The 13,994-nt window shown below is 38.7% G+C and overlaps 1 protein-coding gene across 1 annotated transcript in view; it reads left to right on the forward strand.

Moving 5' to 3' along the window:
• Positions 1-13,994, forward strand: part of EAF2 (ELL associated factor 2) — a 39,462-nt gene extending 25,468 nt beyond the window's left edge. The window contains exons 5-6 of the mRNA XM_062177025.1: positions 9,551-9,811; positions 13,827-13,994. Of these exons, the coding sequence (XP_062033009.1) occupies positions 9,551-9,811; positions 13,827-13,873 (308 nt within the window). The 3' untranslated portion in view covers positions 13,874-13,994. The remainder of the gene's footprint in view (positions 1-9,550; positions 9,812-13,826) is intronic.

Here is a 13,994-nt window from a genome sequence, read left to right on the forward strand (position 1 = left end):
TAATTGTAAAATTCTAATGAGGACATAATTTCCATAATTATGCATTTTTCTTGGACAAGGCAATAACTTGTGGCTTAGGGTATTATATAAGTAAAATTATATCTAGTAAGATAATTTGTATTTTTTTTATTGTTAGGACCAAAAAAGCCACCAATTAGATGTGTGTAAGTGGAGTTTTCATCTTTTTTGCATTTTCTTTTCATTTTTTTTTTTTTTGCATTTTGTGATAATTTGTAGTCAGTTCTTTACTTCATGTTCTTAGACTATTGAAGTCTAAGATGCCACCAAACTAATAGGGAAATGAGGATATATTGTAACCAGAAGCAGCAGACAGATTCTTTTGAATATTTGCATACTTTCAGCAGGAAGGCATTTATAGGGAGATACAGCCCTTTTGAAAGTAAGAAAGCCTAAATCTCCATTTTTTTTTTCCTAGCTACAGTTTGGGTACTAATATTGTAATAACTGTGGCAGCAGGGAGACCCTAGTCACCAAAGCATATTTGCTTCTATACTTTGCCTTCATAATATGCACATAGCTTTCCAAATATACTTATCCCCTTTTGGGCACAGTGCTGTTTTCATTCCCTAATGGATTTGTAGTCCCTATACAAACATGAAGAGGACATAAGCCCAGAACTCTTGTTGGTACAAGAGATCTTAAATTTTATTCTATTTTTATATCATGTCTGCTTCGAAAATGGGTTTGATTCATGATGTCATATACATACGTACAAACAATAAAATAAACAGAAAATCAAGAAATTGAAAGGGAAAATGAAACAAATTTTCTAATTCTTAAAATATTGCATTTAGCTCTGAGTTTCCTAGCTCCCAAGACAAAACCGAAGACGTAAGTACCATATTATGGGTTATCTGACAGGCAAATTCCAAAGAATCAAACTCTTCCTGCTTTTAAATGGAATTCATCCTGCAGAAACTGTTCTGTATAGTATTACACTATGTAGTGTCTTCAGCAGTAGTTTTACTGTCCAAGCAGAATTTCCTTCCTGTTGCAGTTTTGTAGCAGAAACTTTAAGTAAAAGTATTGTATTCATTCATAACTAAGGGAAAAGAGAGTTTGTAAGTTAACAAGATCCAAGCATAGAGTTTTCTTATCGTAACAAAGTAAATGTAGCATCACCATATTTATTTAGCATATTCCTTAGACTGTATTTTTTTAAAGATTTATTTATTTATTTGAAAGTCAGAGTTGCACAGAGAGAGGAGAGTCAGAGAAAGAAAGCGGTCTTCCATCAGCTCGTTCACTCCCCAATTGGCTGCAATGGCTGGAGCTACGCTGATCCAAAGCCAGGAGGCAAGAGCTTTCTTCCAGGTCTTCCCTTGTGAGTGTAGGGGCCCAAGGACTTCGGCCATCTTCTACTGCTTTCCCAGACAATAGCAGAGAGCTGGATTGAAAGCGGAGCAGCCGGGACTGAAACCAGCACCCATATGGGATGCCGGCACTGCAGATGGCAGCTTTACCCGCTACACCACAGTGCTGGCCACTAGACCATATTTTCTAAAATTTGTTTTATTTGAAAGACAGAGTTACCCAGAGAGAGAGAGAGAGACAGAGAAAAATATCTTCCATCCTCTGATTCACTCCACAAGTGGCTGAAACAGCTAGGACTAGACCAGACAGAAGTTAGGAGCTAGGAGCTTCTTCTAGATATCCCACATGGGTGCAGGGACCCAAGGACTTAAGCCATCTTTTGCTGCTTTCCCAGGTACATTAGCAGATAGCTAAATCAGAAGTGGAACGGCTGTAACTCAAGCCGGATACTGGCATCGCAGGCAGCAACTTTACTCACTTTGCCACAACACCTGCCCCACCTTAAACTATGTTCCATAAAATATCTTCTTAATCCTACTGTACCATTGGCTACTGCTCTCATGGTTGAAATCATCTTGTCAAATTTGTGTTTAGTAGTTGTACTAGTTATTTTACATTTTCAATTAAAAATATAGAACCTCCTTCACTCAGAGACACCAAATACCTGTAGGTATCAGCTAAGGGTATAATACCATTATGAGTGGTTGTACTTCTGGAAGTGCTGTCCTTCTGTGCCTGGCTTAAGACCCCTTTCCCCCATCAGAGATGCTGCATGGCCACAAGGCACCTCCAAGTGGAATCTCATTATTCTATAAACTCAGCCCAGGACAAATGTTTATTTTCCTCTACTCTTTAGCCCCATCCCTGCTCTACCATCCTAAGATTCTTCTTTCCCATTGGGGAACATCTTGAGATTAGATGGCAATAACAAAGGGAAGCCTACCATGGTAAGCATATTACTAGGAAACACATTCCACTTTCCTGCTCCACCAACAAAACAACAACATTGCCTGGCACAACAAGCACTTTTAAAACAATTCTTTATTTGAAAGACAGAGTTAAAAAGAGAGAGGGAGAGGGAGAGGGAGAGAGAGAGATCATCCATCCCCTGGTTCCCTCTCCAAATGGCCACAATGACCAGCCCGGGCCAGGCTGAAGCCAGGAGCCTAGAATTCCATCTGGGTCTTTCATAAGGGTGCAGGGGCACAAGGACTTAGGCCATCTTCTGCTGCTTCCCAGGCACATTAGCAGGGAGCTGGATTGGAAGTAGAGCAACTAAGACTTGAGCTGGCCTGCATATAGGATACCAGCATTGCAGATGGCAGCTTAACTCATTGTGCCCTTTGTGAGTCCTAGGAATCACTCTAGATTCTGTGAGGCCAAAAATTCCCTTTTTCCATGAATTGGCTCTGGAGTTCTCTGCCTGGTAAAAATCCCTTCTTTCTTGCCTGTAGCACCAGCAGGAAGCAGTGTAGAGTGCTGCTGCTGAAGATTTACTGCAAAATCAGATTATCATATGAACCATAGCCCACAAAAGTGGGCCAAGATCTGTACACTAGATTTCAACATGGTGATTGACTACTAGATAAAAGATTTAAAGAGATTTTCCCTAGTATAAAACCAAAAGGTCAATTCAAAAGAAAATTACCTGTTGTACCATAAATTAGGAAAATGACGACTTGAGTGAGAAAAATTGATCAACTGATGCCAACACCAAGATGAATCAGATATTGGTCAGGATTACTCAAAAATCTTAAAACAGCAATCACATATATGATTCAATTACAGTTACTCTTGAAACAAATGAAGAAATAGAAAATCACATCAAAGAAGTAGAAACAAGAAGTAAATGCAGATTACACAACTGATAAATACAATAACAAAAACAGACAAAAAGAAACCTCACTGAATGAGCTCAGTGCTAGAAAGTGGACAGAATCAGTGAACTTGCCAATTTGTAGAATTCAACCAATCTGAAAACCTGTGGAAGAATGACCAAAGATCTAACATTTGGGTCATTAGAGTCTCAGAGAAGAAAAAGAGTGGGACTATACGAGTATTTAAACAAATAATACCTGAAAATTTCTGAGTTTGATGAAAGTTATAAACCTATAGATTCAAGAAGCTAAACAAATGAAACCTAAGAAATATAAACCCAAATAAATCCATGCCTAGATACATTATAATTGAATTTCTGAAAACTAAAGACAAAGAAAAAAGTGTTTAAAGCAAGAGAGAGATGGCACATTACCTATTACATAATGTCAGATTTCTCATATAAAACCCAGGAGACCAGAAGGATGTAGCACAGTATTTTTCAGATGCTAAAAAAAAAAAAAAAAAGAAATATTGAGCACAAATTCTATGTCTGCCAAAATAATTCTTTAGTAATGAAGCTGAAAATAGCTTTTTTTAGAATGGAAAACTAAAAGAATTTGTTGCCACAAGACTACCCTTAAATATTGGCCATAGAGTTATTCTAACAGAAAAACACATGATAAAAGAAGGAATCTGGCCAGCACCGTGGCTAATCCTCCACCTTGCACCGGGTTCTAGTCCCGGTTGGGGCGCCGGATTCTATCCCAGTTGCCCCTCTTCCAGGCCAGCTCTCTGCTATGGCTCTGGAAGGCAGTGGAGGATGGCCCAAGTCCTTGGGCCCTGCACCCGCATGGGAGACCGGGAGAAGCGCCTGGCTCCTGGCTTCGGATCAGCGCGATGCGCCGGCCGCAGCGGCCGTTGGAGGGTGAACCAACGGCAAGAGGGAAGACCTTTCTCTCTGTCTCTCTCTCTCACTGTCCACTCTGCCTGTCAAAAAAAAAAAAAAAAAAAAAAAGAAGGAATCTGGGAGTAACAGAAAGGGAGAAGGAACTATAGAAAAGATAAACATACCAATAAATGTAGTAGACTTTGGTTTTCCTCATTACTTTTCTAAATTATGAGACAATTGAAACAAAAATTAAAATATCTTCTGATTCTTAAGACAATGATATTTAAAAGTAGGGAGGAAATGTAGGTCCTAAATGGAAAATGAAGTTTCCACCCCTTATTCAGAATGGTAGAGAATTAGCAAGGCATTTATTTATGCCTATGGAAAAAACCCAAAGCAACTATTAAGAAAAATATACAAAATGACACCTTCTAAAATACCATACATAAATTAACATAGATTTTTAAAATGAATCATGTAACCCACAGGAAGGGAGGAAAAGGGAAATAGAAGTGAAATACAGAAGAAATAAGCAGAAAAACAGTAATAAAATTGCACACTTGAGTCCTAACTATCAGTAATTATCTTACTCATAAGTGATCTAAATAAGCCAAAGGCAGAAACTGGCAATGTATCTAAAATACACTCATAACTATATGCTGTTTATAAAAAACAGATGTATAAATTGCTTGAAAGTAAAAGGGTGGAAAAGTATGAGAAGTCCTCAAAAAGTTCATAGAAAATGTGTATTGTGAAAAAACTATGTAGGTATTTCAAGAATTTTTGTACCAAAATAAGCTTATCTTCTAATCCTATTTTTTCTCCAAACTTTTTGAAGTATCTTCATATATACCATGTAAGCATTAATTTTTAGAAAGCACATATGGCTCTATTAATGATAAACTAGACATAAAAGAAAAACAAATTACCACAGAGGTACATTAATAATCAAAGAATTAATCTACAAGTAAGACAAATGAACAATAGAACTGCAATGCCTGAAGCAAAAAAAAATATATGTATATAAAATTCACAGTTATGCTTAGCTACTCCCACTCTGCTCTCAGCAAATGATAGAACTACTAGACAAAAATCAACAAGGATATAGGAAATCTGAGCAAAGCAGTCAGCCAGCAAGATTTGATTGGCATGTGTCTAATATCTATCTATCCAGAACTCTACACTCAGTGACAAAATATACCTTTTCCTTTTTTCAGGTGTCTATCGCATATTCACCAAGAATGACCATATCCTAGACCATAAGTCAAACCTCAATAAATTTATAAAAACCGAAATCATACAGAGAATATGTTTTCTGATCATACTGAAATCAAACTGCAAATCAGTGACAAACAAGAGGAAGAAAATATCTAAACACTTATACATTAAACAACACACTTTTTTTTTTTTTTTTTTTGACAGGCAGAGTGGACAGTGAGAGAGAGAGAGACAGAGAGAAAGGTCTTCCTTTACCGTTGGTTCACCCTTCAATGGCCGCAGCGCACCACGCTGATCTGAAGGCAGGAGCCAGCCAGGTGCTTATCCTGGTCTTCCGTGGGGTGCAGGGCCCAAGGACTTGGGCCATCCTCCACTGCACTCCCGGGCCACAGCAGAGAGCTGGCCTGGAAGAGAAGCAACCGGGACAGAATCCGGCGCCCCGACTGGGACTAGAACCTGGTGTGCCGGCGCCGCAGGCGGAGGATTAGCCTATTGAGCCGTGGCACCAGCCTAAACAACACACTCCTAAATAATCCATTAATTAAAGAATAATCAAAAGATGTTTAAAATACATGCATTTAGATATATAAAAATAAATACAGCATGCCAAAAATGTGGGATGCAACTAAAGTATTGCTAGGAGGGGGTGCTAATTTATGGCACTAAATGCTTACCTTACAAACAAAGGAAAGTATCACATCAATAATATAAGTTACGGGGCCAGTGATGTGGTGTAATGGGTGAAGCCGCAGCCTGCAGTGCCGGCATCCCATATGGACGTCAGTTCAAGTCCCTGCTGCTCCACTTCCGATCCAGCTCTCTGCTGTAGCCTGGGAAAGCACAGCTCCAGCTGTTACAGCCAACTGGGGAGTGAACCAGCAGATGAAAGACCTCTCTCCCTCCCTCCTTCCCACCCCTCCCCCCCATAACTCTGCCTTTCAAATAAAATCAACAAATCTTAAAAAAAAATAAAAATTAAAAAATAGTATAAGTTCCTAGCTCAGAAAACTAGAAAAAACAAAAGCAGAGTAAACCCAAAGCAAGTAAAGCAGAGTCTAGTCACACACACACACACCAAAAAAAAATAAAAAAAAACCTTGCAAAAGAATTTCTATAATAGTTTCATTCCTAATAGCTAAAGACTGAAAATAACCCAAATATTTATAAATAGAAAATGAGCAATCAACTGGTGGTATATTTATACAATGGAATATCATGAAAGTAGAGAAAAATGAGCTACAGATTAACTCCATAAAATGAATGAATATCAAAAAGTTATGTTATGAAAGAAGGTAAACACAAGAAAGTGGATGCTGCATGAATCCATTTATTTGAAGTTCAAAAACTGACAAAATCTTTGATAAAAAGAAGTCAAAGTGGTGATATCATTGACTGGAGAAAAACACAGGAGAGCATTCCTGGGATAGACATGTGTTATGTTTTGATCTCTGTGGATACACAAGTTACATATGCTGAAAGTCATTTAGCTGTGCATTTTATCATATGTTGTTACATATTAAACAAAACAAGATCTGGGGGCCGGCGCTGTGGTGCAGTGGGTTGACACCCTGGCCTGAAACGCCAGCATCTCATATGGGCACTGGTTGAAGACCTGGCTGCTCCACTTCTGATTCAGCTCTCTGCTATGGCCTGGGATAGCAGTGGAGGATGGCCCAAGTCCTTGGGCCCCTGCACCCACGTGGGAGACCTGAAGAAGCTTCTGGCTTCTATCAGTGCAGCTCCGGCTGAGGCGGCCAATTGGGGAGTGAACCAGTGGATGGAAGACTGACTCTCTCTCTCTCTCTCTCTCTCTCTCTCTGCCTCTCCTCTCTCTGTGTAACTCTGACTTTCAACTAAATAAATAAATCTTTAAAAAAAAAAAAAAAAAAACAAGATCTGGCTGAAGAATATACCAAGCAAAGGAAACAGCTAGTACATTGGAAATTAATTTGATGTGATCCAGTAGCAGAGAGAGAGACCTAATATGTCTGCCTTAGGGAGAATGAAGGAGTGAGCCTAGAAATTATCTTTTTTTTAAAAATATTTATTTATTTTAAAGTCAGAGTTACACACAGAGAGAAGGAGAGGCAGAGAGAGAGGTCTTCCATCCGCTAATTCACTCCCCAAATGGCCACAACAGCTAGAGCTGCGCCAGTCCAAAGCCAGGAGCCAGGAGCTTCTTCCGGGTCTCCCACATGGGTGCAGGGACCCAAGGACTTGGGCCATCTTGTACTGCTTTCCCAAGCTATAGCAGAGAGCTGGATCAGAAGTGGAGCAGCCAGGTCTCGAACCGATGCCCAGGATGCCAGCACCATAGACAGCGGCTTTACCCGCTATGCCACAGTGCCAGCCCTTAGAAATTTTCAGCTAGCTTTATATGCAGTGTACTAAATTGCTGTCAGATGGCAGTATGTCAGGGCTGGCATTATGCCACAACAGGTTAAGTTGCTACTTGTAATGTTGGCATCCTATGTCAGCGCACTGGTTCCAGTCCCAACTGCTCTGCCTCTGGTGCAGCTCTCTGGTAACATGCCTAAGAAGGCAGCAAATGATGGCTCAGGTACTTGAGTGTGAGACCTGGATGGAGTTTCATGATTTTGGATCTGCCAGGCCCAGCCCCAACTGTTGCAACCATTTGGGGAGTGAATCAGCAGATGAAAAATTTTGTTTTCTCTCTCTCTTCCCCTTCTCTGTCACTCTGCCTTTCAAATAAATGTCTTTTAAAATAGGACAATGAGTTAACCAAATATATTATTCAATTACATTGTCTTTTATTTTATTTTTAAGATTTATTTATTTTACATGCAGAGTGAAAGAGAGAGTGAGAGACAGAGATCCTCTATCTGCTGATTCACTCTCCAAGTTTGGGGTTGGGCCAGGCCAAAGGCAGGGGCCTGGAGCTCCTTCCAGCTCTCCCATGTGTATGGCGGGGTCCATACACTGGTTTCCTAGGCACATCAGCAGGGAACTTGATCAGAAGCAGAGCAGCCAAGACTTGAGCCAGTGCTCTAATATGGGATGCTGGTGTCGCGGGCAGGAGCTTAACCCACTATGCCACAACACAGGCTCCTGATTAAAAAATCTTATTCAGTGCCGGCGCCACAGCTCAGTAGGCTAATCCTCCGCCTTGCGGCGCCGGCACATCGGGTTCTAGTCCTGGTTGGGGCACCGATCCTGTCCCGGTTGCCCCTCTTCCAGGCCAGCTCTCTGCTGTGGCCAGGGAGTGCAGTGGAGGATGGCCCAAGTTCTTGGGCCCTGCACCCCATGGGAGACCAGGAGAAGCACCTGGCTCCTGCCATCGGAGCGGCACGGTGCGCCGGCTGCAGCGCACCTACCGCGGCGGCCATTGGAGGGTGAACCAACGGCAAAGGAAGACCTTTCTCTCTGTCTCTCTCTCACTGTCCACTCTGCCTGTCAAAAATTTAAAAAAAAAAAATCTTATTCAACTAATTGACATATTTATGTCATATACTAGAAAAATAATAACCCAAATGTCAATAGTCTTGGCTGTTCTCCTAAACAGCTAACTTTTGTCTATTTTATACCATCATTTTTCACTTGTAAAATTATTAAGTTAATAAAAATGGTAGCTGAATATCTTTCCAACCTAAATTTTCTGAGTTTTAAAAAGAATTTGAAAACACTAAACCAAAGAATGCATAAACATTGTTACTCTTTTTAACAATTATAATCAAAGTTACAATGGTAACTGACTTTTTAAAAATATTTAGAATGTTTTAAATCCTCATTAAGAAGACAGGGGAGAAACCTAAATAAAAATGTTCCATCAAAATGTTTCCAGGACAACTAGGAAAAGTGTAAAATTCACCTGTATGTATCATATTGCATCGCATGTGTGTGTATATATATATATATGTGTGTGTGTGTGTGTGTGTATATATGTATATATATGTGTGTGTGTGTATGTATATATATGTATATATATATATGTATGTGTGTGTGTAATAGAACAAGAATTGATAGTTTCTGCTGAAGTAGATTTTAATTTTTAATATATATTATTTGAGTTACATGTATAACTTACAATGGTATAAACAAATATGGAATTTAGATTTAGAGATCGCTCATCTTTTGATTTTCATAGTTTTATCAATGAAGTATGGGTTGATGGTAGACAGGTTTTCTTTTTAAATAAAATGCTTTAAATGCTGTATGAAATGCTATATGCTTGATCTTTGTTTATTTCTGATCAGCAGTTTCTTAGAAACTATTACATTCAAATTTACTACATTTATTCATCCTATCTATTTATTTCTATTTTCTTTTCAGAACTGAAGGCGGAAGCTAGTATAGTGGAACAGATGAGTAGTTGTGATAGTTCCTCAGATTCCAAAAGTTCATCATCTTCCAGCAGTGAGGATAGTTCTAGTGACTCAGAAGATGAAGAGTGCAGATCCTCTTCTTCTGACCCAGGGGGTTATGTCTCAGAACATCCTACCATGTCTACCATGCCACAGTACGGAAGTCCCGATACTGATGCTGATCATAATAAATTTCATGACAACAGTGGCTTTCTGATGACTACTTTACGTAAGTATACATAAACATGACTAATAGGCCATGTGGATTATGATCTAAAATTTAAGTAAAGGGGATGACTCCTATTTTATGTATTTGATGCTATTAACCACTACCATTTCATTGAATTAGGTCAGAATAAACATCACAGCTTTATTTTCCTACCAGATTTTTGCCACTGGTCTGAGCTGTTTACTGCCTGTCAGGTTTTTTAAAATTTTATTTATTTATTTTATTTTTAAAGATTTATTTATTTATTTGAAAGTCAGAGTTTCACACAGAGAGAAAGAGGTCTTCCATCCTTCCCTTCACTCCCCAGTGGCTGCAACAGCTGGAGCTGCACCGATCTGAAGCCAGGAGCCAGGAGCGAGTACAGGGGCCCAAGATGTACTTGAGCCATCTTCTACTGCTTTCCCAGGCCATGGCAGAGAGCTGGATCAGAAATGGAGCAGCTGCGACTTGAACCGGCGCCCATATGGAATGCCAGCCCTGCAGATGGCGGCATCATCTGCTACGCCACAGCACCGGCCCCCTGTTCAACTTTAAATAGTAAACATCAACAGAGGGCTTAGGACATAAGGAATGTTCATTTCTTTTACTAAGCATCTCGTATTCCAAGGCTGATCTTATACTTTCAAAACTTGACTGAAAAGCTAAAAGGTGAGAAGTATCACAAGGGAAAATTTTTCAGAAAGAAGTCTGAAAAGTAGAAGAGAAAGGTTGAAAGATCTTTTCTATAAAGTTGATAAAAAACAGAAGGTGAAGGAAGAGTACTGAATTTGGCCAAAGAATGTTAGACCTTTAGATCGAGTAGGTTTGAGTGTCATGAAACAGAACATTTTTTCATGAAACAAAACTTTTTAAAAAAGATTTATTTATTTGAAAGGCAGAGTTAGAGAGACACAGAGAGAGAACCAGAGTCAGAGAGTTATCTTCCATCTGCTGGTTCTCTCTCCAGATGGCTATAACAGCCAGAGTTGGGCCGATATGAAGCCAGGAACCTGGAAATTCTTACAGGCCCTCCACATGGGTATGGGGGCCCAAGTACTTGGACCCTCCTTTGCTGTTTTCCCAAGCGCATTAGCAGGGAGCTGGATCAGAAGTAGAGCAGCTGGGACTCAAAATGGTGCCCATATGGAATGCTGGCCCTGCAGGCAATGACTTTACCCACTACACCACAATACTGGCCCCCAAAACATTTTCATTTGTTGTTAACTGATACTTGACAAGGGTGCCATAATAAACAGATAGAGTTAGATAGGGAGAGAGAGATACAGAGAGAAAGGTCTTCCTCCCATTGGTTCACTCCCAAATGGCCGCTACGGCCGGCGCTGCGCCAATCCGAAGCCAGGAGTCGGGTACTTCCTCCTGGTCTCCCATGTAGGTGCAGAGACCCAAGCACCTGGGCCATCCTCCACTGCCTTCCCTGGCCACAGCAGAGAGCTGGACTGGAAGAGGAACAACTGGGACTAGAACCTGGCGCCCATATGGGATGCCAGCGCCACAAGGCAGAGGATTAACCAAGTGAGGCACAGTGCCGGCTCCACGACTAAAGTTATAAGACTCTTAGAAGATCTAACTTTAAATCTTCTTAATCTTGATTAAACAGTAACTTCTTAGATATAACATTAAAAGCACAAGCAATAGAAAAGATAATTTGGACTTTTGTGCTTCCAAGGAACCTATCAAGAAAGTGAAAAGACTCCTACATAATGGGAGAAAGTATTTCAAAATCATACATATAAGAGGGTTCTACCCAAAATTATAAAAACTCTTATAATTCACTATATTTTTTAGTTGACAAAGGGTTTGAAGAGACATTTAGCCAAAGAAGATACACAGGTGCTCCCTATCATTAGCCACTAGGGAAATGCAAATAACAATCACAGTGAGCTTTCACTTCACACTCACTAGAATGACTAGGATAAAAGAAAATAACAAATGTTGGTGGTAAGGATGTGGGAAAATTGGAACCCTAATGCATTACTGGGGGTACTGCAAAATGTTGCAGCCACTTTAAAGAACATTTTGACAGTTTCTCAATGAGTTAAGCAGAGTTATCACGTCACTCAGTAATTCCATTCTTAGTGATCTGGTCAAAAGAATTGAAACATGTCCACATAGAAACTTGCAAGTATATAAGATTTGTGTATAAATTTTCATAGCAACATTGTTCATAGTTACTTAAATGTTCATCAAATGATAAATGGATAAATAAAATAGGGTATATCCATACTATTAAATCTTCTTAAATAAAATGAAATGAAGTACTGGTAGATGCTACAACATGAATGAATCTAGAAAGCACTGTCACATGAAAGAAGTTTGTTACAAAAGACCACATACTGTATAATTCCATTTATATGAAATGTCCACAATAGGCATATCCATAATGGAAAGTAGTTTAGTGGTTACTAAGGGCAGGGAAAATAGGAAATAAGGATTGCTGATTTATGTGAGATATCTTCTTGGAATGATGAAAATGTTCAAAACTTACACATGGTAGTGATTTCACAACTCTGAATATGTTTTAAAAAGTCACTGAATTGTATAGTTTAAAAGGGTTAATTTATTGTATATGATTATATATCAATAAAACTTCTCAAAAAGAAACAAAGCAGAAATATAAGAAAATTTTAAATATGTTAATTTAACTATCTAAGTGATTTCATTCAATCCCATAGCTTAAAATAAACCCCTATAGTCAGTGACTCCCAAATCTTTATTTCTAGCTCCAATCTCTGCCTTGGGCTCCAGACTAACATATCCAGTTTTCTATAGGTTATACATGTGAATATTTACTAGTTTTCTCAAATGTACTACATTGAATTGAACTTGTGATTTTTCACTTGTGATTTTCCTTCAGTGTCTCACATCTCAGTCAGAGATAACCACCACTTATCCCATTGTTCACACCAGAAACCTTAGAGTCATTTTTCACTTCCTTCTTTTGCTCCTAAACCCAGCGCTTCAAATATCCTATAAACTCTTTCTTCAAAGAATATCGGACCTTTTACTGCTACTTCCACTGGACCACCTGAGTCAAAACCAACTTTATTTCTACATGAGGGACTACAGTTGACTCAACTCCTCTCCTTGCTTCCACGTTCCTGGCACACCATTATATTATTCACTGATGCACAATTGGGTTCACATCATATGCCTACTTAAAGTTTTGCCATGAATGCCCATTATGTTTCAAAAAAAATTCAGAGCTTTTACCATGACTTTCTGTATATCTTTCTATTTGTTTCCTACCATTCTCTTCCTCATTCATTCCTCTCTTGCCACAATGGCTTTCTTGCAAGTCGGAATACAGCAAGCAAGCATGCTCCTACCTGGGGGCATTTGCACTTGCTGTTCCCCTAGCCTGGATGCTCCTCTCCCTCCTTTATTTATTTTTTTTTTAAATTTAATACTTTTCTCTACTTGTTTCTCTGTTCCAATGCCACTCCAACTATTCTATCTAAAATAGCACCTCCCACCACTATCTCCTACTCATCTTAAATTTTTTCGTAGCTTTTATCCCTACATGGCATTATGTTGTATATTTATTTGTTGACTGTCTTTCTATACTGAAATGTAAGCTTCATGACCATAAGCACACAGTTGAATTACAAAAACAATCAATGCATTATTAACATGTATTCCGTAATGATTTTAATGCACTTTAACTGACAAATTGTATAACTTTTTTTCACTTTTCAAAATGTGAAGCTGATCTAAATTAGTTTCTTCCTTCTTATGATGTAATAAATTATGAAAAGAAGAGTGATGTTGGTATATGAAAGACTAAGAGTCTGAAACTATGCTGAAGTTTGATGGTATATGTATATTTTTGTTCTTTCTAGGCAGTATTATTGGAATTACTAATTGTGATTAATTATGGGATGATCAATCTGATTATTATAAAATATCTAAACAGAATCACTTTAGTATTATAGTTAATATGTATTTGTGACATATCAATATGTAGAAATACATATGTTAAATATATAATTACAGGTTCATTTCTTTTTTATTTTAGGAAATGATTTGCAGCTGAGTGAATCAGGAAGTGACAGTGATGACTGAAGAAATATATAGCTGTATATATAAAGTTTATATGGTATCTGATTTTTTACATTAAGAATAAAAATTCCTAGGGCTAAAGAAAATGTCTTTGCTTTTGATGACAAAAGAAATTAAATTTGAT

The sequence above is a fragment of the Lepus europaeus genome, chromosome 2 (genome assembly GCF_033115175.1).
Source record: "Lepus europaeus isolate LE1 chromosome 2, mLepTim1.pri, whole genome shotgun sequence".
NCBI lineage: Eukaryota > Metazoa > Chordata > Mammalia > Lagomorpha > Leporidae > Lepus > Lepus europaeus.